At 34.2% G+C, this 25,367-nt stretch overlaps 1 protein-coding gene across 4 annotated transcripts in view; it reads left to right on the top strand.

Moving 5' to 3' along the window:
• Nucleotides 1–22,081, top strand: part of LOC150098495 (alpha-tubulin N-acetyltransferase 1-like) — a 139,970-nt gene extending 117,889 nt beyond the window's left edge. For 2 of the 4 annotated variants that reach the window (XM_090405129.1, XM_090405128.1), the window contains 2 exons: nucleotides 2,056–2,167; nucleotides 15,884–22,081. In XM_090405129.1, coding sequence (XP_090261255.1) covers nucleotides 2,056–2,167; nucleotides 15,884–16,067 — 296 coding nt within the window. In that variant the 3' untranslated portion in view covers nucleotides 16,068–22,081. The remainder of the gene's footprint in view (nucleotides 1–2,055; nucleotides 2,168–15,883) is intronic. The other 2 variants (XM_090405130.1, XM_090405131.1) reach the window with 2 other exon arrangements.
• The last annotated feature ends 3,286 nt before the right edge of the window (nucleotides 22,082–25,367 follow it).

Raw genomic sequence — 25,367 nt, 5'->3', positions numbered from 1 at the left:
ACCAGGGAGAAACCATCACTATCCACAATAACATAGTCAATGAGACTTTTCTTATTCCTTGCCTCTTCTCTTCATGTGAATTTGTGCACATTTTTATGTTGGAACATGGTGTTAGTAATAACCAGTGCATGTCCTGAGCAGAAATCCAACAAATATTTGCCATTATTATTAGCTTTCCTCTTTTCTCCAAATTTTCCCAAAACATTTTTGTATGTCTGACAATCACTTCCTACTCTGCTATTTAGATCCCCAACAAGGACCAACTTTTCCTTTTTCATTGTGTCAGTAGCTTTCTCTAGAGCCTCAAAATATTCCTTTACTTCTTCCTTAATATGACCTTCTGTGGGAACATAGGCACAAATAAGTCTCATTGTCCAGTTCCCCATTCTGATATTTGCCCAAATCACTCTACTTGACACTGCCTACCATTGAAGAAGATGAGCCTCGTATTTTGTGTTGAATACTATAGATACTCCTTCTTTTCCTTGATTGTCATTGCCTGAATATAACATTTTGTATTTATTGCTCAGAAAGATCTCACCAGGTTTTGTCTTTTTTGTTTCAGTCACCCCCTCTTATGTCGATCTGGTACTTATCCAATTCCTCCGCTAGCTCCATTTCTTTGCCATTCAGGCTTCTTATGTTGATAGTACCGATCTTTAACTCTGGTGATGTTGAGTTGGGGTGTGTTTTCAGATTTGTTCCAGTAGCTGACTTTTCGCTGTTTGCCCTCTGTCCCTGTCAAAAACAACGGGGACCTTGTTTAACCGGGCGACACCCCAGCCAGCATGAATTTTGTCATGTTACACCATCATTTTGCATTTTGGTTTAACCAATAGGAATACAATTTGGTCAGCTAAATCCCAAATTGCCAGCCCATCCTTGTTCTTTCAGTATCCAGGTAGATACCCAACAGGGTGCACCACAAGAAGGTGAGGATTGGACATTAGGTCAGAAGCCCTGGTCGGTTCTCCGCATACCTTTAAAGGCTATGTGAAGGTCTCCTCTCAGTTATACAGCTTTGACCCTTAAGCACCCCTTATAAAATTCATTGTCTTCATAATGAATTTTAGAATTATTATGTAGAACTATTAAGTCTGCATAGTAAAGTCTCATTGTCCAGTTTGCTGTTCTGATATTTGTCCACTTCACTCTGCTTGACACTGCCTGCATTCAAGATTATCCTCATATTTAGTGTTGAATACTATAACTATGTCTTCCTTTCCTTGAATATTATTACCGAATATAACATCTTGTATTTGTTGCTTAGAAAGATCTCACCCATTTTTTTGTCTTCTTTGTTTCAGTAATACCTGTTACATCAATTTGGTACTTATCCAATTATTCTGCTAGCTCCATTTCTTATCCATTGATAGTGCCAGTCTTGAACTCTGCTGATGTTGAGTTTGGATTTGTTCCAATAGCTTTTTGCTGTTATCCCTGGTTCCCTCACAAAAACAGTCATGGCCTTATTTAACCGGTCAATCCCTAGCCAGCATGAAATTCTGAAATTGTGTTTGAGCATTAGGTCAAAGTCTGGTCAGTTCTTCGCATTCCTTAAAAGGCTATGTGGAGGTCTTTTCCCAGTTATCCAGCTTCAGCCCTTTTTAAAATTGATTGTTGTAATTTATTAGGCAGAGATATAAGGTCTACCTTATATCCTCCCAAGTTGTTTTTCTTTTTCTTTTAAATGCTTTGTCTAGGCCCATCTCAATATTTTGCTTAACTGTAGTGAACATTAACTGGATACACAGATGGTTTATTTATTTATAGAAGCTAATTTTTAATGCAGATTGCTTCATATAACACCACTTCACAGAAAATGAAAATGTCTGTTCAAAGCCAGTCAGAATTACAGCATTTGCTGTAATTTGCTATATTCTTTCCACACACACACATACACACATACACACACAGGTTGAAAAAAATTCTTTGAGCTACCCTATCAAAATTATCAAAACCTAATTTTGATAGACTAGAGATAAAATTAAATAAATAAAACAGCACACAAAATAACTAAGGGAAAAAAAAATATGAATATTTTTTAATCTGCAGGTACTGAAGGGAATGAAAAGTTAACCTTAGAAATAGGTCATGTTGAAGAAAATCATAATACTCTCACCAACCATGGAATGGTGGCAACATCATCTTGGGGACCTGATTTAAGGTATATACTAGATAAGTTTTTTTTTTTTTATTGTTATTTAAAATTTGTTGAAGAAGACATATCTTCTTGTTTTTAGAAATACAGTAAATTCTGTTATCTGAACCTCTGTTAAACAAATACCTTATATAACCAAATTACAAATTTTAGAGCTACCTGGTTCCATGTTTCACCACCAGAGGCACAACATTCCCAGTACCAGTTGTGATTTGTTTGTTTTGTGTCTATAGGCTGTTTAAAGGCAAACTGATAATAACATCACACTTTCTTTTTTCTTTTTATCCCTGTATAGTTTATGTTCGCTATAGCAAACTTGTAAGGACCACAAGAGTAGGTTGTTAACTGGGTGATTTGCTGTAGTGAATTTTGTTTAGCATAATTGTACCTATGGAGCACTCATCAGGGATTTTCATTAGTTTGTTATAGCAATCGGATTTGTTATGGTGGTGCTTGTTACGTTCAGAGTCAACTGTATTAAAGGTGTTTAATGTGATGTGACTTATTTACATCCACTGAAAATATGTTTATGCCTCTCATTATGCTAACTATAAAAGATGATATCTTTATTTAGAGTACTGCGAAGTAAGTTTCCTTCAGCTATATGTGTGCATGCACATGTGCTGTTTTTTAAAATTTGTCAATTTTAAAAAAATTTGACATTGCAAGCATGTGTACCTTATAGAAAGTATCCAAAAAAGGAATAATATGTATCTATGCAATAAACATCCACAGCATTATTAATATCGATATAATTTTTTAAGACTTTTCAATATATACTTTTTATCATCTACTTTCTAGATGAAACCCTTCACTCTCAAAGTATTATTTACATTTCCTTTCTTACCAGAAATGGTTGCAAAAATCATTCTTGAATACATTGCTTAGTTGTACTATTATTTGTTGGATCTTCACACTTTTTTTTCCAGACACAACTGCATTTACCAGTACCAGTACTATATCTCTATTTTCATTACTTTTTTTTGTTAACACCACTTTCACCATTCTTTAATTAAAAAGAAAAGTTAATTTTAAAAAAATGTGAGAGAAAGAAAACCTTGTTTATTTTAGTGAGCAGCTAATATTTTTATAAGCTAACTTAAGTAACTTTTGGCGTGTTGTTGGTTTATATATATAACAAATGAAAATTATCGAGAGTACTCAAAGTATTGTTTTAGCACATAAAATTACAATAAAAGAACAGTTAATTGTATGTTTTGGAAATATGCTTTTCTCTTTTAGTAAATCTTTTTTATGCATCATACAGTATTTGTTTAGAGATTAGTTTGAATCAGATTTTTCTCTTAACACTATTATACCTTCTGTGATTCTCCTCATATAAACAGCCTGTCATTCTCATCAATACCTGAACTTCTATTTCATCTCCTATCTATAACTAACTTCCTTAGTATTAATTAAAAAATGTGTGCTTCAGTTTTCTTTTATTCACTGATAAGCAGATGGAGTTTCATTGTCTGTGGTGTTAATTATTCTGCAGTTTGCTTCTGAGGTCACAACATTAGCATATCGCTGATAGCACAGCAGGTTTCAGGGGGCAAGCCCCCCCTTAGTGTATATATATATTTTAATCATAAAAAGGAGAGGGTACTATTAATAGGTACCAAAATGTAATAAAACAATACAATTAGATAAAATATTTATATATTCACATAATTATTGTATATGCCTGGAAAAAATAATTACAATATTATTATTTTTTTAATTTTGCCTAATTGTACTTAGATGATCATTTTTTATTACCAGAGAATTTTATTTCAGATAATCATGACACAGTTGTTGTTTGGCCCATATTAATTGCATATGTCCAAGTTTTAAAACTTCACTTTTTTTCTAAATTAAGTTTTGTTTATCAATTATTCATAATCCTAGTTAAAAATTACTTCACAGAATGAATGAATTAATATTATTAATTCATATTTCATTATTAATTAATATTATTACTACTACTACGGGCAACTCCTTGGAGTTGCTCATATTCAACAAACTATTCAACATCCACACAGTATCTATCATACTTTGCCTTGAACTCATTCACCACTCTCCAAGTAAAAAACCTAGTTCTAACATCCTTGCTAACCACACGCTTGCCCAGTTTCCATGGATGGCCCCTAGTCCTCCCACCACCACTAGTCCTGTTCTGAAAAATATCCTCTGAATTAATCTTATAGAAACCCTTCAGTAATTTGAATGTCTCAATCATATCACCCCTTTTCTGCCTATCAACCAATTTCTGCAACCCACAAATCTTCAACCTGTTCTCATAAGGTTCATTCCATAGACCTGTTATCATCTTGGTCATTCATCTCTGGATCCTCTCCACCTCCTCCCCATCAAGAAGAAACCCTGGCACCCAAATCTGGGCACAGTAGTCAAGATGGGGTCTTATCAAGGCTCGATACAAAGGAACAATAACTTGCTTGTCTCTGCTCGTCAAAGTATTCTTCAGTAACCAAGTGATTTGATCAGCTGATTTAGCCACTTTTGCAATGTACCCCCTAAACTCCAAATCCGTGGCCCTTGTCAATCTCCTGGAGTACAGTTTCATCAATGTGGTATACTGCTGCTAATCTTTTCACCCCAAAATGCATAACCTTACATTTTGCCACATTAAATTGACATCCATTCTCCTTAGCCCAGTCCTCCAAATCATCCTGCAAACTTTTGACATCATGTGCATTTGCTATTGCTCTACCCAACTTTGCATCATCAGCAAACAAATGAACAGTTCCTCTCAGATCCTTTCCTATATCGTTAATGAACAAATTAAATAGTAGTGGTCCAAGAACAGAACCCTGTGGCCCACCACTAGTCACAGGCCGTCTTTTGTGCTCTACTCCTGAATAAACTACTCTCTAATATCTCTCCATCAACCACCCTCCTATCCATCTCACCAACCCTATATCCATCCCCATATGCTGCAGTTTACTGATTAAAATTCCATGTGGTATCCTGTTGAAGGCCTTAGCAAGTTCCAGCAGTATCACTGTAAACCCATTACCCTTATTCAGTTCAGCCATCACTGCGTTATAAAACGTGAGCAAGTTACCGAGGCATGATCTACCCTTCACAGAACCATGCTGTCCCCCATACAGTATCCCATTTTCATCTATCTATTCCTGTATTTTTCTCTTGACTACTTTCTCCAAAACCTTGACAACGACTCCTGTGCTGATCGGTCAGTAATTTGCAACAGCAGTCTTGGAACCTCCTATGCAATAATTATTGTATATGCCTGGAAAAAGTAATCACAAAATTATTATTTTTTTAATTTTGCATCTAATTGTACTTAGATGATCATATTTTCTGACCAGAGCATTTTATTATACAGTTTTTCTCTATAGAAAACAAAACAGATCTTTAGACATAACATGACACAACATTTATAATAATTTCAGATGTTAGAATTTTATGGTCTTCTGATCCATACTTATAACATGACAATAAAAGTTCTGTTACATGCTAGTTATATAGAAATCTAATGTCAAGTTGGGTAATTAATTGTTATTTAATCTGAAAAGTTTACTGATTGATGTTTAAGTACATGTATATTCTTCAATAATAATGAATTTTGCAACCTTTTTTTAGCAGTAAAAGTGAAATATATTTTACTAATTTCCTTATATTGATTAGGAAAATAGTAATGATTCATCAGTGCAATACAAAAATGCTACTATAACATTAATATTGCTGCCTTTGTAGCATTTTTTTTTTCACTTCTACTGGTTTGATTATAACTGACCAAGATATATATTGTTTTGTTGAAATGTGTAAATATAATTAAGCAGATAAATAAAATTTATCTCTTTAAAGATAAAGAGATCATCATAAAGTACTTTTCTCCATGATAATCATGAAATGATAATATTAACTTCTATTAACTTACTCAGTAATTCAGTCGTGGGAAAGTTGATAGAAGTTGTATGAAATCAAAAATTAAGATTGTAACCATTTGCAGAAAAACAATGTAATTTACACATAATTTTTACTCTCGAAGATTATGATTACACATATTTATGATAATGATTCTTATAAACAATGTTTCTCTACATTTAAGCAAAAGGCCATGTTACAAAAAAAGATAAGTTTTATTATATGATAAATAAATATTATTTAATAAAAAGTAGGCAAATAGTGTTGAAAATGATCTCTTATCTTTCCTGCACTTTTATTAGCAGTATGATCAAAATATGTATGAATAATACATATTTTGATCATTTTTAGATGAGTACAAATGCTTTGGTGTTTTTTTTTTTTTTAATGTCCATTTCACATCATGAGCGTGGTTCTATTAATAAGAATAAATATTGCATACAGAAAAACAAAAATGATTAATGGATTAAAAAAGAGGAAAAAAAAAAAAAAGGCTGAAAAGGCAATTTCCACTAAAAAAAATAGTTGTCCTGATTATATTATTATTATGGTACAGGCACGTCCATGGAGTTCTAAGACTCATCGTGAGAGATCCAAACTATCAACACAATATCTAACATACTTCTCCTTGAAACCATTAACAGGCAGAGTACTCAGGCAATCCATTCCATTCATTCACTACTCTCCTAGCAAAGAATTTACTCCTCACAACTTTGCTAACCACACTCTCACCCAACTTCTAGAGATGACCTCATGTTCTATCCCCCTCTGTCCTCATAGGGAGCATTCCACAGACCACTTGGTCATTTACTCCTGGATCCTCTCCACCATTTCTTCATCCTCAAGAAACCCAGATGATAAGGTCATAGCAATCCACACAGTCGTATCAAGGTTTTATAAAGACGAAGGATAACTACCTTGTTAATGCATCAATAACCAAGTAATCCTGTGAGCTACCCTGGTGACTTTAGCAATATGCCCTCTAAGCTTCAACTCTCTATCTACTACTACCCTCAAATCCCTGACTTCATGAATTTCCTGGAATACAGTTCCCTTGTGGTACACAGTTTGTAATCTTTGTATCCCAAAATGCATAACTTGACACTTTTCCACATTAAATTGCCATCCATTATATTTTGTCCATACTATCCTATCAGCCTCTTTAAATCATCCTGCAAACTCTCAACACCTTAACTATTATCCTACCCAATTTTGTATCATCAGCAAACAACTGAGTATCTTCCTTCAGATTATTTCCTATGTCATTTATGTACAAATTAAACAGTAGTGGTTCAAGCACAGAGCCCTGAGCACCACTAGTCACCTGCATTCTCCTTTATTCTGCTCCTCCATTATACTACTTTTTGATATCTGTCCATTAGCCACACTTTTATCCATATCACTAGTTTCACATCCATTTTCACATCATTGTTGCGTTTTGCATAACAGAATTCCTTGTGGTAGCCTGTCAAACTCCTTTGCAAAATCCAGCAGTATCATCATGTAATCCATTCCCTTTATCCTACTCAGTTATCACTCTATTATAAAAAGTTAGTAGATTACTAAGGCATGACCATCACAAAGCCATTCTGCCCCTCATAGAGTGTCAAATTCTTATTCAACCATTCCTGAATTGCCTTTTTTTTTATTTTTTTTACTGACCTTTCCAGTACTTTTACCACCACTCCTGGGATACTAATTAGTCTATAATTTGCTACCACAGACTTAGATCCTCCTTTATGTAAAGGAATTATTTTGCCCTCTTTGCACTCTCTTGAGACTTGCCAGATCTGAGACTTAAACAGCCTAGTCAAAGGCATTGCAGTTCCACTGCACATTCTCTTAACATGTGAGCTGATATCCCATCCAATCCCACAGCTATATTTGCATTCAGATTCTGCAATATACTAGGTACCTCCAGTTCTTTGACCTCTTCTCACTCTGTTATAACAAGATCTTCCATTGCAAAGTGATCACTCAGTAGCTCAACAGTTTTGTCTGTCTCCGTTACCTCTCTAACATCTGCACTCGTTAAAGTTATCCTTCCATGATCATTCTGCCTTGTTCTTTTGAAATAAACACAAAAAAACTTTTTAGAATTTCCTTTCATCTGCTCTGCTAATTTCTTCTCATAATCTGATTTTGCCTTCCTTACCATGTTAGTCACCTTTCTTGCTTGAATCTTGTACTGTTCATGAGTTAGTAATTAGCAATGGACAGGTTTTCTGATCCTATAACAAGATCCAACTCTCTTACCCCGAGTCTCCTCTGTCACATTCTGCTTCAAGTAATTATCTCTCAATAAGTGTATAAATTCCATTTCCTTTCTGCTTTGTGATCTTTCCTCTTTCTAATAGTATGTCTCCAAAGTTAAAGTTCCCATAACAATTACTTGACTTGCACGCATTGTAGTAATCTGCTGGTGCATATCATTCACATCATCCCTGGCTTATAGCAGCAGCCAATTTTATATTTTGTCCTATTGGCCTCAATCTCACACCAAATTGATTCAAAAGAACTGCCATTTGCCTGACCGACTCTTACTCTTTTGTTGACTTATATAAATCAACTTCATTCTGAAATCTCCACTCAAAAAAGGAAATACATATTTTCTTATTATTATTCTTATCATCATCATCATCATTATCTGGCATTTTCTTTTAGTACAAAAAAAAATATCACAGCATATTTGGAAAAGACATTTCTCTCTACTTTAATAAGTGGCAAAGTAGCTATACTTTTACTACAATTTTACACTAAAATGTATGAGTATGCTCCCCGAGTGATTTACATTTGTAACAATTGTCTTGTGAACAGTTTTGAAAAAAAAATGATTTCAAACATCAAGATGAATAGATGGGTCCTCATCCCTACCCAAAAAAAAATAAAATAAAAATAAAAAATGAACACTTATGTAACACATGAGCACCTATTTTTTTTTTAATTCGGATATTTCTTTCTTAAATAACTGCATCAAATAATTTAAGTTTTTAATAATAAAAGTGAAATTGTGATTACTATAAATTAAGAAATTGTTTTGACATAAATATTGTATCAGACTATAAAAGAAATCTTGGTATTTCTATTTAAGATATAATTGAAAACAAAACAAGACATTGTTGATGTATTATGCATTACTGCTTGAGGCTCTTTAATGTGACTTCTGAAGAAGTGGTCTTTCTTTCTCCGTATCATTGTGAGTAATCTAAGCTTTTGCGTTTACCACCAACTGAGAAGATTGTTGTCTATTATTTCTAAGGCAAAAGTTATTTCCAGCAGCAGCAGTAAAAATTGTCATATTTGGAATTTAAAAAAAAAAAAAACTAACGCTACTGGACTTTCTTTTTGTTGCATACATGTAAACAGTTTTTATATGGTGAAGATATAGAATAGAATTTCTAAAACTTAGATTAATGTCAACAGACTGAATAAATGATGATAAATTGCAAAGAAACAATCTGGATTAGAAGTATCTGCTTCAGTGGATACAACAATATTATTCGCTTACTTCATTTTATCAAACGGTAAAATGAAGTAATAGATATTTAATACTGACTGAAAACTTTCAAACCTACTCTATCTAATTTTCTGCTGGTTACCAGGAGAAAATTAGAGTAATTGTTTATAATTCAGTTTCAGGAGCTCCATTCTGAAATAAAAAATCTATTGAACAAAATATTTGCTAAGACATAAAAATTATAAATGTAAATAAAAATAAATACTTAAAGAAATGCATAAATTTTTCTTTTATTTGTTTGAATTTTGAATCTACTTAACTCAGCATGAATTAACTACACATTCACTATGTGTATTTAGCAATCAACAATTCAATGCTTTACAAGCAATGCTGAAACTTCACTTTGTAGTAGGGTTTAAGCCAGGTACACATGCATGCCTCACATCCTGACTATCAAATGTGCACCGCATCTTAAAAAAAAAAAAAAGAAAGTCAGTAGTGTAAGGGTACCCCTGTAATGCAATGCCCCTGATGAATGCCCAGCTTGTCCAGTGCTTCCATCAGCTGTATACTACACGTAGCAAAAAACAACTTGCAGTTTTTATTATTATTATTATTTGACACCTCCAGGGAATCCAAGGACTCATCGAGGGAGAGCACCTGCTCTACAACTCTGTCTCTACCATTGAATCACCAACTGACCTCAACTACACCAATGCAATCTACTGTTGACCACCACTGGTATTTCCACTGACAATCACAAACATCTATGCCCACAGTGGGATTCAAACCTGCAGCCATTTAGCTGGAGAGCGGATACGCTCTCCAGTTAAATGTTATTAAAAGTTTGTGTTTATTACTATATATTTAGTGCATTTCCACATTTAATAAATGCTAATATTAAAATGTGTTTTTATTTTACTTTTTCTACTCACTTCAGCCTCCCAATGTTATGCATCACCTGCTTACCATGTTAAGCCAGTCTTGATCCCACCCTGCTTGACTGAAATTCAAAATGCTAGAGATTAAACTTCTCCCTCTCTTGGTATATAGTCCAACATCTGACACTGTTTGATTAGCACTGCTGATCACTGGCTCCCAACTCATTTACACGGTATTTTGACTGTCTCTACACTCAGCACACCCCTGGGCAGTGTATTCCAATCACCCACTAACCCCCATGCAAAAAACCTACTCTCCCCCCTGCTTACACCCTAATTATATGGCTTCCAGGAATGGTCTCGTATCCTTCCTGTCTGCACTCATTCTGTGAAAGATCTCATACACATTAATCTGATAATAACCCTTTACCAACTTACTTATATATCTCAAACTTATCACCCCTCCTCCTGCTCCTATCCACTAGACTCTGCAGTTTACACTCTCTCAATCTGTTGTCGTACGCAACATTCCAGAGAGCAGAAACCACCTTAGTCAGTTCTGTCTAGACCATTTCTTCATCCATCTGAAAACCAAGTGATCAAATCTGTGCATGGTAATCCATGTAAAGTCTGATCAAAACATTATACAATACAAATGTGATATCTGCTTATTTTTACACATCAGTATCCTCTACGTTCTTGCCATAATCCACTGTATTGCCCCCACTATCCACCATCACCCACCCAATCTCTCATCTCTTCCACCTCCTCTAAGATCCCTACCAATCCAAAACTGTGTATCCCATCTTTGCATACCAGATTTTAAAATCTTACACTCTGCAACACTGAAATGGTAACTCCACTCACTTGCCCATTCATCTAATCTATTTAAGTCTTCTTGCAAGGCTATAACAAGTGTTATAACTTTGTAAGAGGACTTAAATGAAGGATCTACTCTTCATATTTCTTTCCACCTTGCATCATATCTGCAAACAACTGCATATTAAGATTTGAACTTTTCCCAGTATCATTAGCATAATAGTTAAACAGTGATTGCCCTCCAAAAGTAAACTCTTAAACCACATTATTAATATTGCTCCCCCGTATACAACTGGACACCTATCAGACATCCAGTCACCAATCCAATGCACTAATTATTATTATTATTCAGGCCTCCATGGAGTCATAAGACTCATCTTGGGAGATCATTCCTAGTCTATCATACCACTCCTTGAACTCATTGACCGTTCTTGCTCTCACCACTATCAGGCAATGCATTCCACTGTTCAACCACCCTCCATGCAAAGAAACCACTCCTCACCTTGCTCACAGCTTCCTTTTCCAACTTCCAGGGATGGCCCCTTGTCATTGCTCCTTCCTGCTGCTCCATCAAGCGAAAGAACTTCCCCAGTGTCAACCCTTTAACCACCTCTCAACAGTTTAAAAGTCTCAATCATATCACCTATCCTTCTTCTTTCCACCAAACTCTGCAGTCCACGTTCCCTCAGTTGATCTTCATAACTAACATTGTACAGTCCTGAAACCATCTTTGTTATCTGTCTCTATACCCTTTCCACAGTTAATTTATCTCCTTCAAATCCTGGGAACCAAATTTGAGAACAGTAGTCTAAATGTGGTCTGATCAGGGTCTTATACAATGGAATGATTACTCTTTTATCTCTGCAGGTCAGTGTCCTTCTCAGTATTGCAGCAATCCTCTGGGTTACCTTCACCACCATTACAATATGTTTCCTGAATTTCAGTTTTCTATCAATCATCATCCACAGATCTCTTGTCTCTCTTACTTCCTGTAGTACAGCTCCTCCAATGGAGTATGCAGCCTCCCATTGATGTATCCCAAACTTCAAGACTTTACATTTTGCTGCATTAAACGACACCCCCCCATTCATTCTCCCATCTGTCTAGTTTATTCAAATCCTCTTGCAGGGCTGCCTCGACTACACTATTACTAATAACCCTTCCCAACTTCACATCTGCAAACACCTGAATATCCCCTGCAGTCATTGATATAAAGGTTAAACAATACAGGTCCCAGTATTGAGCCATGTGGGCCCCCACTTGTAACCTTATGCCTCCTTAATACTGCATACCTATCAGACAGCCAATCCTGAATCCACTTGACTAACTTGACATCTAAATCCATGGTCTGCAATTTAAATATCAGCTTATCATGTGACACCCTGTCAAATGCCTTTGCAAAATCCAAAAAAATGGCAGTATATGCCTTTCCCTCGTCAACTGCCCTTGTCACTTTATTATAAAATGCAATAATATTACTAAATCAAGAATGCCCCTTAACAAATCCATGTCGACTCTCATAGATAACATTACCCTTATCTGCCCAGTGCTGTATATGGTCCCTCACTAATTTCTCCAAGATTTTTACAACTACTGATGAAACACAAACTGGCCTATAGTTAGACACATCCACTAAAATAGTGCCATTGCATAAGGGTGCCACATTCCTGTAGCCAGACTTTCATTGAAAAGCCAGGTCAATGGAGCTGTCACTTCTTTAGCACATTCTCTCAACACCCATGGTGAAATACCATCCAGTCCAACTGCTTTACTGACATCCAGAGTACTTAGTATTTGGAACACACTCTCCTCTTGCACCTCAAACCTGCTCTATCCCTCTAGTATTAAAACCTACTTCTCCAGGATGAAATACTCCAATAAAGTGTTTATTGAACAACTCTGCTCAGTCATTCTATTCACATTTTTATCCCGCAATGTCATTCTTCCACAAAAATTTCTCCTCCTACTGGCGACATTGCTAAAAAATTCCTTAGGATTATCTTTGGATCTTAGTGCCAGTCTCTTCTCATATTCCAGTTTCACCTCTCTTACCATATTAGTGTCTTATATTCTTCATGCATCTGCTCTCCACCTCTCTCTCTCTCTGTATATCTTCTTCCATAACCTCTTTTTCACTTGCAGTTCCTGTTTGATATTGTTTGTCATCCACTTTACACCAAATTGTGTCCTCTTCTTCACTCATGGAATATAGCTTACTATTGATGCCAACAAATATTCCTTCACAATTTCCCATGCACTAGTGATATCCAGGCCTTCCAATTCTGCTCTCCATGGAACTGCCCCAAGTTGATATCTAAGACTATTATAATCACCTGTTTTATAATCCCACATACGTTCCCGTTTCTTTGATACTCCTGCATGTCTATTCCTTATTCCTTTTCCAAGTCAAAACCACATGTCCCCTCTCTCTCCAACGGGGGGGGAGGAAAGAGATGTCATCACATTTATTATCAGCTCTTCTGACACTATGACCAAATTCAAAACTCTTGTTCCCTCTATTACATGCTGCCTAAGGCATATGTCCCTCAAGAATTCCAGAAATTCCATTCCCTTATTACTACATGCATTTTCCTCTTACCAACTTATACTGCTGTAGTTAAAATCTCCCATAACAATCATTCTTCTTGTACTTGCCAAACTCAACTGCCTAAACATCTCCTGCTTCCTACCCTCTGTGCTCCTTGGCTTGTAGTAACATCCCACTAAATATCCTGTCTTGCCCACCTCTACCTCACACCATATGCTTTCAAAACCATTAGTGTCACTGCCTTCCAAAGCCCCCACTCTTAGAGGATATAAGTCATCACTTATCATAAGCAGTACTCCACCACCGCGTTTTCCCTTCCTATCCTGCCGAAAAATGCTATGCCCTTTCACTTCTATTCCTGTTATTTCATCATCATCCATAAACCACATCTTAGAGATCCCAATAATCTTTGGCCAGGCTGATGCAATCAACGCTACCAATTCCTCTCCTTTATTCCAGATACTCCTGCCATTAGTATAAAGCATAAAAATGTCACTGCATCTCTACCTATCATTATCCTCCTCCAGACTCCACTGGACTCAACGTTACCTGATGTCGTCCCCCTTCCCCCAAGCACCCATTCTTACAAGAGGCCACACCTGCTACCATCCACCCTAGGAATTCTAGTTTCCCTGCATTAACACACCGACTTGTTCAGAATAGCAATCTCTCCAGATGCCTACATCCTTCCTGATTCAAATGCAAGCGGTCTCTTGCATACAGTTCCTTTTTGTCCCTCAAATTCCCCCAAGCATCCACATATTCCAATCCTCTCTTCTGATACATTCTGACTATTATTATGCTATTCATTATTACTGCTCTTCTACTCAGTCATCATTATCATACCTGTGTAACACATACACACTATCTTTCCTCTCTGCGTTTTCTATTGTACAACCTGAAGCATGAATCTGAGATCTCTCGCCACCTGATTTACACTGCCTCTCAAGTCATTTGTGCCCACCATCATAATCATCTCATCCACGCTTTCACCCCACTTACTTCTCATAGCCACACCTTTTGTTGTTCCTCCAGGCAAACACTCCTCTGGCATCCTATCTTACACACCACGGATCATCGAGTCTCCATACATCGTACCTCTTTCCACTCTGTTCCTTGATTACTCACCTGCATCCCTTACTCTCTCTCCTCTAACCTTTTCTCTCTGTGTTCCCCTACTTACCTGCTGTCCTGGCATCACTCTATCCCTGGTTCCAACACTCCCTTGCATTCTTCTCATTCCCTCTCTTCGACCGTTTCCATTCTCTCCTCTTCTATCATTCTCATAACTCTCTCTCTCATCCCTCTCTTCTACTGTTTCTATTCTCTCCTCTTCTATCATTCTCATAACTCTCTCTCACTCCTCTGATTCGCCTTATCTCATCTCTCATACTTCTCATCTCATTCCCGATACATTCCACCTCCTTTTTCAGCACATTTATCGCTCTCTGCAGCTTAGCCACTCGCCCTTCCAATCAAGACAATCTCCAAAAACTTCACAATCATTCAAGTCTTCCACACTCCCATCCCCTCTTATTTTTTCATTCATATTCTGCTCATCTACTATCCAATTATACTAATCTGCTATCCAACCCATCTGTTCCAGTTTAATTATCAGCTTGTCATATGGTAATCTCTCAAAGGCCTTTGCAAAATTAAAATATACCACTGTGTATGCATCTCCCTTCTTGAAGGTATTTGTTAGCTTGTTATAAGTAATTGGATTGCTAAAACACAATCTTCCTTAACAAATTTCTGCTCTCCATCAAAGAGAAAGATGCTATTGTCAACCTATTTCTTAATCTTGATTATCATTCGATTTGAATCGTGAAGTGAAACAAAGTTGTTCTTAACTCCCTGGTACAATCCCTCAAACATATCAAGTCATATATCCTTATTAACATCAAGTTTACTTAATTCCTCATATACTTCCTGTTCACTCCCCATCAGTGGCTCCTCCTCCCTTCCCACTGCTCTCAAGTTCTGCATGATGTTACCATGTTTAATGGTACCAACATTTTATGTTTTGCAATTAATGTTTTAGTATTTAATGTGTTGTAATTAACGGTTAATATTTAATGTTTATTGCAATTAACAATTAGTATTTGATGCATTCATTCTTTCAGTGGAACATCCCCAGTTAACAAAAACCTAATGAATCAGCCTCCATCAGTTAAATTGTCACATCTGTCAAGTTCTTGGAATGTTTTAGGAATTCCACCTCCTACTTATGGTAATAATGCTGCTGAGCAGGTCCAGTGTAAAATGAAAACTCCTGAGGAACAGAAAATTTATAACAGAATATGGTAGTTTTTACTCACCTTCACCATCAATAAATTCAAAAAATAAATCTATAAAATTTAAGCAACAACATCTACAATGCAGAGTTTGCTGTCTTGGCTTTTATAACAGTTGAATGAGGGGATTTCATTTTTTCTAGTAATATGTTTTTTTTTTGTTTGTTTGTTTTTTAATTTTAAAAAAGTACAACAATGTTGGTTGCATTTCTTTTTTGTAAAAAAAAAAAAAAAAAAAAGAAGAAAAAGAAAAATGTTATATGTATTAATTTGGACTAACATTTTAGCACTAGAATTAAAGCGAGAATGATTCCATAAAAATAGAATATAGTAGAATCACTATAATTCTTTTAGTTTAGCAAATCAGAGTAAGATGACCTTAGTGTACTTTTAGCATATATGTGAAAGGCATCATTACTATTAGAAATGTAATAGGCACCATCATCTGTGAAGTGCTATTAGTATTTTTATTTAACATTTTTCTCTCAAAATTTTATTATTGATTTTAATCATGTAAAATGGTAACTTAAGATGGTATTGCAATTAACACTTAGTATTATGTGTTAATTGCAATACATAAACACATGAACACCTGGTGCCTTCAAGGATTTAATACTTGCAAACTATTTATGAAAATAGATGCTCAATATATGTTCATGTGATGGATTAAGTTTTTATGCATTAAAAAAAAAATGGGCATTTTTATTATGCAACAAAGTATACATAATAAAGAAAATTTAGCATGATTAAATGAAACTTTTAGTTAATGCAACTTACACTGAGTGGGCTGTTGGCATGTATTTTTGTTAGTGATCAAATGTCTGTTGTTGTTTTTAAAATGACATCCAGATTATTTACATATTATCCCTCAGTTTGATGAATTGGCAGCACTAATAATATTTACTTGTAATTTTTGATCCATTTCGGCCTTCATTATTTCAGTCTTAGATTATACTAAGTGTAAGTTAGAATGGATTTACTTTTGCCATTATAAGAATTTGAATCAAATTAGAGTTGATTAAAAAAAAAATCCACATTTTATCCATATTCCACACAACAAATGTATGAAATATAAATTTGCACAAGCTGTATGTTTATTGCATTGCTTCTTATAATTAATAGGACTTGCTTCTTCTTTTTTTTTTTTTTTTTTGTATATTTTTTGCTTATATCTTAATCAGAATGCGGACTGATTTTTCTCCTTTCTTCTGGTTTGAATATTAAAATTGAAAGTATGTTAAGTGTAACTTTATTTAGTGTATATCTCAATATCTAATTTGTGCTTAATCACATGTAATCACTGTACCTAATAACTTTCGTGATTTTTTTATGATTTAAGCAGAAGAGTTCTGCTTTCTCCCTTGACTTGTTTTAATCACAGTGTGGGTTTAATGAATATACCTAGTGATGTAACTATTGTTATTATTATGATCTATTACTGCCAGAGAGCGTTAGACTCTTTCAACATTGTTTAGACATTTGTATCAGACAAAATATAAGAACAGAAGCAAGGCTTGGCAGTGGGCCTATCAGTCTTACCACAATTTACTATTATTTGCATGAAAATCTTTAGTCAAAATGTCTGGGAGGAGATGCTATCCTCACATGTCCAGGATCTAAGGAATAACTTTACTGGCTATTTAACCAGTATACATTTTGAAAATAGAAGACAAAAAAATTCTTCCATGTCTTGCTTATTTACTCCATCTCAAGGCAATGCACATAATATGCAGTGGAGGAGAAATAAAAGAGAGAGAGAGAGAGAGAGACCTATTGGATAATCACATCCCACTTAACTATCTTTAGTCAATAGAATCTAAGTTTTGAAATCAGTATTTGAAAAAAAAAAGGGGGGGGGGGTGACACTGATTAGAATTGTTTAACAAAATCTCTCAAAATTAGACATAATCTTAGATAAGTTATCCCCTTTCTAGTAGAAAACAATTCTCATATATGATTCTAGATTTATTCCAGTAGGACCTGTGACTGGAGGAAATAGCATTTCTATTTCCCAGAGACCATATTTTTCATCCTCCTGGTGTCACATGATAACAACACTTCTTGCATGATACCACTCAACATTATTACATTATTATTTAATTTCATTCTGTTGATCTTTGCTTTAATTGTTCTATCTTTCACACTAACTGCTTCGTATGTGATTTATGCTGAGAAATAGCTTCAGTACATAAGCTGAATGTTTTGGGATAAATAATTCATATAAGTCTGTCTGGTTTTATTATTGTACATTATAAAACAAACAAGAAAATATAATGAGAATTTCATTTTTATCTAATGTCCCTTCCATTCAGTGCCAATTCATCAGTATCATTGAATTTATATCTGATTTTGGTCAACTTATGATAAATTTTTGAAGTCAGGTGGGATGAGGCAGAATAAAATCCTACACTTTTCTCTCCCATGTCAGGAAGATTATAGTGCTTGTTATGTGCTCTATCTCTTTAGAAATATAACACTTAAAAGTTTATCAGTGGTTGACTCTTAGTTTTTTAATATTTCTGATGCATAAAGAAAAATATACTCTATCACTTGTTTAGATTGAACAATCCAAGGATCTTTCAGTTAAAGCATTATGAAGCTCATTCTGTTTCACATCATTGAATTATAATTCAAGTGTATCTGTCATACTAGTTTAGGGGTGTTTGCTTTCTCTGTTTAGTATGCTGTTGACCACTGTAAATAATCAATCAATATATTTAAATAAATTTCTGTATATTAGTTTTTAGATATTGATTAACCATTTGTTTAAGACCCTATAGGTGAATCATTTTGATGAGTTTGGATTATTGACTATTTAACATTAATTTATGGTGATTTCATTACATTTTAATATACATTTTTCTAACAATATGTAAATATTTATTACATATGTAAAATTAGAAAATGAACTGTGATGTGTTTTTTATATATTTGTAATGTATATATTTTATACAAAAAATTATATGTTTGTCATTGTATTTTAGAAAAGTTTATTTGTATTCATAAGTAGTGTATTGAAAATGATCTTGGAGATTTGTTCCAAATGAAACTCTTCAAATAAGTATTATCTTTATTTATCCTTTTCAAAGTGTATGACCATTTACATTCTCACTCTGGCTAAAGAATTAACATTCATGGCAATTAGAATTGCTAACAATATTTAGTTATAATTCAACATATTGTTTTATGTGCTTTTGACATTCCTGTTTCTTGAGCTAACAAAACCAACAGAATTTCTTTGAATATCTTAAAGTGGTAATAGAACGTGCATCATAATCTAGTGTGCAATATACTGCAGTACTTGTTTTAAACTCTTGGATTTCCGAAGATATAAAAAAAATTTTAAAAAAATTGAAGAATTAATCTATCTAGTATTAAAAAACATTTCAATGATTTTAATACTGGAAATTAATGGATTTAATACATACTTACAATTGGAGAGTAAAAATATAAGTTTCTGAGCACTTGAACAAGATCAAGCTAACTTTGTAAGAGGAATAATTTTTAGAAATATAGGAATATTTCTCAAAAGTATTCAATCAAACTCAATTAACCTTCATCATTATTTCCATCTTTTGGAATTTCCATGAAAGAATCACCACCATCACTACCCTGCTTACTGGAGCCCTGAAGTGAATTGAAAATTTTCCAGTTTGGTTTGTAGTGCAGGTTTCAGATTATCTAACCCTCTCAATCTGGAAACTCTGCTCTAGAAATCAAAATGGTGGGTTTTCAATTCACTTCAAGCGTTTGGTAAACAGGATGGTGAATATCATTTACCACCTATTACTCGGAGATTGTTTGAAGTTTGTAGAAAAATGCTGGCTTATCAGTTCTCATTTACATTTTTTTGTTGTTGTTGTTGTTGTATTTGATATGATGAATCTTCTTAGCATCCACACTTTTTCTTGATTAATCCCTGTTACAAATTATATCTCTTAAAAAAAGTGTTTTTGTGGATGAATGAAATTTATATGCATTCTCTAATTCCTTAGCCAAATATATGTCCAGAAAATAAGACTGAGGATACGTTTCTGCATTTAAATGCAGATTGTTGATTTTGGCATATTTTAATACTATTAAACTTATTATAATCGTTTTGAATCTCATTTTATGAATGAAAAAGTGAAAATTATGTTGAAATAATTATGACAAAAAAAAAAAAAAAGAAAGAAAGAAAAGAAAATTGTGGAATGTATTTTTGTCCACTAAAAGTATATAATTTAATAAATTTTCATCACAGATTTATCTTGATCAATAGTTTAAAAAAAAAAGCATTGAGAATACTGAGCGACATTTGGTCTTGGATTTCGTAAAGTCTAAGTGTTCTCTGCCCCTTATTTCTCATAGAATTCCATTAAGTAATTCTATGAGAAATACTACATGTGCATGGCATTTTTAAGGTTGCCTTTAGTTACTAATATTCTTAAGAATGAATAATGCAACTTTAACTACTCTTGCCATCTTACAGACTACATTAGTTTGTAAGATGACGTTCCATGACCTCACTTTAGTTAGATAATGTGATTCATTCCTGTGTTCTTATAGATTGTTTTATGTATGTTTTATGTGTGTTGTTGTTAGTTGTCTGCTTGCAAGAAGTTTTCTTCTCATAAAACAAGGGCTAAGTCAACAAGGGGAAATACATCTATGGATCAGATGACTTAGCCGTTTTAAAAAAAAAAAAAAAAAACTTAAATGTGAAGGAATCTATTTCCACCCAGTGTTGGATGTGAAATCACAAAAATGGCAGTATGTTATTATACACTGTTTTGCAGTCTATTACAGATGTAATAAAACCATTCATAGATTAAAAGATAGAGTAGGTGAGGGGAAAAGAATTGACTAAATTTTTTTTTAAGATTCAGCCTCCTGACTTGCCCAGTATACCATTCACCGATAATGAAGTACACTGTAAAAAAAATTTTTTCTTTCTCCTCCTCCTCTCTCTCACCCAGCATGGTCAAATTTTTGTTGCTCATGTCAATTATTGATAAAATAATTGGTTGAAATATTATTTCACCTCCCCTCATGAAACATTATTTTTCTGAAGATCTTTTAGATTCAGATTTCACATCTCTTATGGTTAAATATTTGGTTAAAAAATTTGAATTTTTAACCAAATTTGAAAAGATGGTTAAATATTTGAATTTAAGAGTATTCGTCACTCTAGGATTAAATTACGAAAATATTGTTATGCGTATCAATGTTTTTTTGTCTCTTTTTTGTTATTATTAAGACAATCAACTGCACTGTTATGAGAAACTGCAAAATAAAGTTTGCAATAAAAAAAATAAGAGTTGCCTAAAAGTATAATAGTATATTAGTATTTTTGTTTTGTAAGAACTTTCATGCCATTGCAATGATAAACATGTTAATATACTATTTTTGTGATAATTTAGCTCATTTACCTTTGTCTTTTATCCTATTTTTAGAAGAATTTTATCCTGTTTCTTTAGGGTGATCATATTTATTATTACTCAGTTCACATGAAAAGATTTTTAAATAATCATCTTGCTCTTGTTAAAATTAAAACAATGCCTGGATTTGTTAAATCTGCTTTACATATTTATTCATTAGATATATAAATTAAATATCTGAAAAACAATGAATATTTATGTTCATGAACAGAAAATGCAATACTTGTGGAATACCACTTGTTATGTCCAAATGTGTAATAAGGTACAATTTCAGGTTATGATTTGTTGATATAAAAATATAATTATGAGAAACTATCTCATTATCTGGTTATTTTCACATGTTATGAGTTGAATGCTTTAAAGTGAAGTGTAATTGATAGTATGTATATAAATATACCTATATATACTGTATATATAGTGGAAAAAACAAACTTGAATGTACTTAAATGTTATTAATTTATTATTTACAGTGACTACATGTTGGAATCCCAAATTTCTATTTATTCAGCATGTAATGTTACTTGTATTTATCTGAATATATATGGGGAAAGCTTGTTTTTGCTGTGAATTATTTACTTAGATGGATTGTTGCTTTTTTTTTTTTTTAAATAAAATAATTTTTTCTTGAGTTATTAATATTTATCAGAAATTTCATTTCACATTATAAGAACATATGTTGCCTACCTTGGTTCAATTGTGAACTCTTTTTTTTAAACATTACTTTATATGCATAAACATTTAATCCGGCATTTAAAAGCATTCATTTGACTATATCAAGACAACAGGACTGTGTTTTTATAGCACAAATTCACTAGATTATCTCCCCCCCCCCACTTAAGAATGGTAAGAAATTGGTTTTTAAGATGTTGTATTTGGAAGAAGAAGAAGAGGAATGGAGAATACTGTTATAAGCAAAACTAGGCATTTTCATAGGCACGCTGTTGTGAGATTTGTGCATGCATAACCAGTAGCACACTCAGGATTTAATGTTGGGAGGGGGGTGAGTTGAGTAGAGTAGACAATTTCAGAATACACACTACTCACATACAACCTATGACTGAGCATCTGAAATTATCACTAATTCATAGAAATAGAAGACACGACACAACATAAATAAAAAAAACGAATTTTAATTAGGAAAAGATTTTTGGCAAATTTTCTAGTGTTTTTTTTTCTTTTGGGGTGGCCAGGCCCCTTGCCCCCGCTGGATGTGCCACTGTTTATAACAATCAACAGTGGGAAGATACAGAGTTAAAAAATATGACTCTGTGCCCTAACTAACATCCTGTATGGACATGAAGGAATCTTGATCATTCTGCTGACATTCTTATGAGTATTCCAGATTTTTTGGTAGAGTGAGCTGCCATATTTATTCAGGTTAGATAAATGTAAAGCTATGACTGATTCCAAAAACAGTCTTTTGGATTTATATTTACACCTGTATAACAGATATAGTGTAGATATTGCACGTATTTTCTACGTTATCCAGTCAAATACTGGCTGTTGTTCAAGTTTGACCAAAATATTTCAGTTTGCGGGAGCAAAGAATACAAAGATACTTCACATGTAAACTTTGTTTGCTTGTGAATTGGCAAGTTTAATTTCTAAGAGAAAAGCTATCTGTGATCCAGAGTATTTTAATAATAAAGTGACAAACCTTTTTACTGCTTATTAATTTTACATCGCTGAAATAAAGCCGTGTGACTCTTTCTTTAGTAATTATTTTTATGCATCGAGTGAGAGTTCATTTATGAAAAATACATTTCTCTGACATTTAATTTCCTTAGTACTGAATGAGAGTTTTTGCTCTCTTAAGTTTTCTGCCTGGTCTCTGAAGAGAACTGACCAGTGCAAAACAGCTGTCAGGCCAGTGAAACCTTAAAAAAAACTTGCACTAATAAAAGATGAAAATATTGACACTTGGGCAGTGCTCATGTCTTTTAAGTAGTGCACTCCAATGCCAAGGATTGTATTCTTGTAAGCTCTCAGGTCAATTTTACAAAACTTTCATAGTTTCTACAAACATTCGGCTTTGAAATAATGTTGGATCTAATATTCACTTTGCCTATGTAGTAATATTACTTGTATATTTGAATATATAATAGAAGTCAAAACCAGTCTATGTAGTGACCATTCCTATACTGCATAGGAATATACACTTCTGAAAGGAAGTGTGCTTTGCAACATTGGTGTGAATTCATTAGCCTCTGTATACATTCTTCATGTAAACTTTGTTTGCTTACACTTGGATAAAGGATTAAACAAGAATATAATTTCCTGGCAAGTTCACTTCAAATGATAGTTCATTTTTGGTGAGGTTTTGAAGGATATTTGAACACTATATCTTTTAAAAACAATTTTTTTTCCCTATGGGTTCCCCCCCCCCCACACACACACACAGATATAAGGGATAGCAATGGACTTTTTTTGCGATCGGGGTTCTCAAGGATTAGGTTAGGTTTGGGAGCAAAAGTAAGAATTTTGTTGATCTTTATGGAAGCCATTGGTGAAAGAAAAAAAAAAGTGTTCCAGGTGTGATTGATTTCAGTGGAGAAGCTAATATGGTCTGACCAGATGATTCTAAATAATTAAAAGTTTTAATATGGCTGTTGGTGGAGGGGGTGGGGTGAAAGATGATGACTGTACATACTCATGTTGATAGATTTTTTATAAGTAGAAAAGGATAATAATCTGTTGAGTTGTTGGGTGAGTTAGAGTGTTGTGGAAGGGTGGATATTTTTTTTTTTTTTTTTTTTTTCCTCAAATGGTAAAATTGGAAAAATAACTATCAGAAAGTTATCAGGCTTAAGTCTGTTTGAAAGCAATTAAACTTACCCTTCCAGTCATGACTTAACGTAGTGAGCAACAGTAGGATTACTTGCTTGTCTGTTGGAGGCTTCCCAATCAGCTGGCAAGTAATCTTACTGTTGCTCACTATGTTAAGTCATGACTGGAAGGGTAAGTTTAATTGGGTTTGGTTCCATGTATACCATCTGGTGGCCAGCCTGCAGAAAACTGCTTAACTATTGGACCCTCAAATGGAAGAGATACGGTCTGCCTAGTTCAATAATAATATGAGCATGCCCAGCAAGTCCATCATCCGCACTATGTATGAGAAGAAAGTGGGGGAAAGAACCTGGAGACCCTGCTCTAAAAAATGAAATATAGCAGGAGCCCCTTCACACTTCCAGTAAGCATGGCATGGTATTTCACTGGGCTATGAAAGACATTTACCACTTAAAGGTCTAATTGGTATTTCCTCGAACTGGGCAGATACTTTTACATACAGATATTGCCAATAACACTTGCATCACAAGTCCCATTTGGGAGAACAAGCCATACCATGGGAAGGTGGGGTTCACATGGACGAGATCACCAGTCCATAATGGTCCATCCGTATCTGCTATCACGTTTTTCATCTGATGCCTGGGTACAAGATTGTATAGACTTCTCCATAACATCTAATATATCTACTGTATCACCTCTACCCAATGCAGAAGTTACAAAAGATTATACAGACAAATTAGCCACTTCTAAGCAGTTTTGCGATGTTATAGAATGATACGTCTGGTATGACTGCTATCTCCAGTTTAAGTGGTCATCAAACCTTACCAGTTGAAGAGAGTGGAATACATGTTATAATTCTGAATTTCTGATAAATGGTTTAATAATTTATTGTAACCAGTTTCTCCGCATCCCTTTGAGATCTCGGAATCACAATGGCCCATCAGTATTCTGAGATCTTAATGGCACGTGGAACCTCTATAGCTCATTTAGTATAGAGAGCCCCTTGATTAGAAAGACCTGGGTTCAAATCTCATTAATGACATGAGAAAACTTTGTCAGATATTTTCATTCATTGGTGAGTTATTCGGTCTCATACAATGGTTGTG

This window comes from Typopeltis vanoorti, chromosome 15 (genome assembly GCF_054136105.1).
Source record: "Typopeltis vanoorti isolate ZY-2024b chromosome 15, IOZ_Tvanoo_1.0, whole genome shotgun sequence".
In the NCBI taxonomy this organism is placed as follows: Eukaryota; Metazoa; Arthropoda; class Arachnida; order Uropygi; family Thelyphonidae; genus Typopeltis; species Typopeltis vanoorti.
Note: the sequence above shows the minus strand (reverse complement) of the source record. Positions and strands in the feature narration are given on the sequence as shown.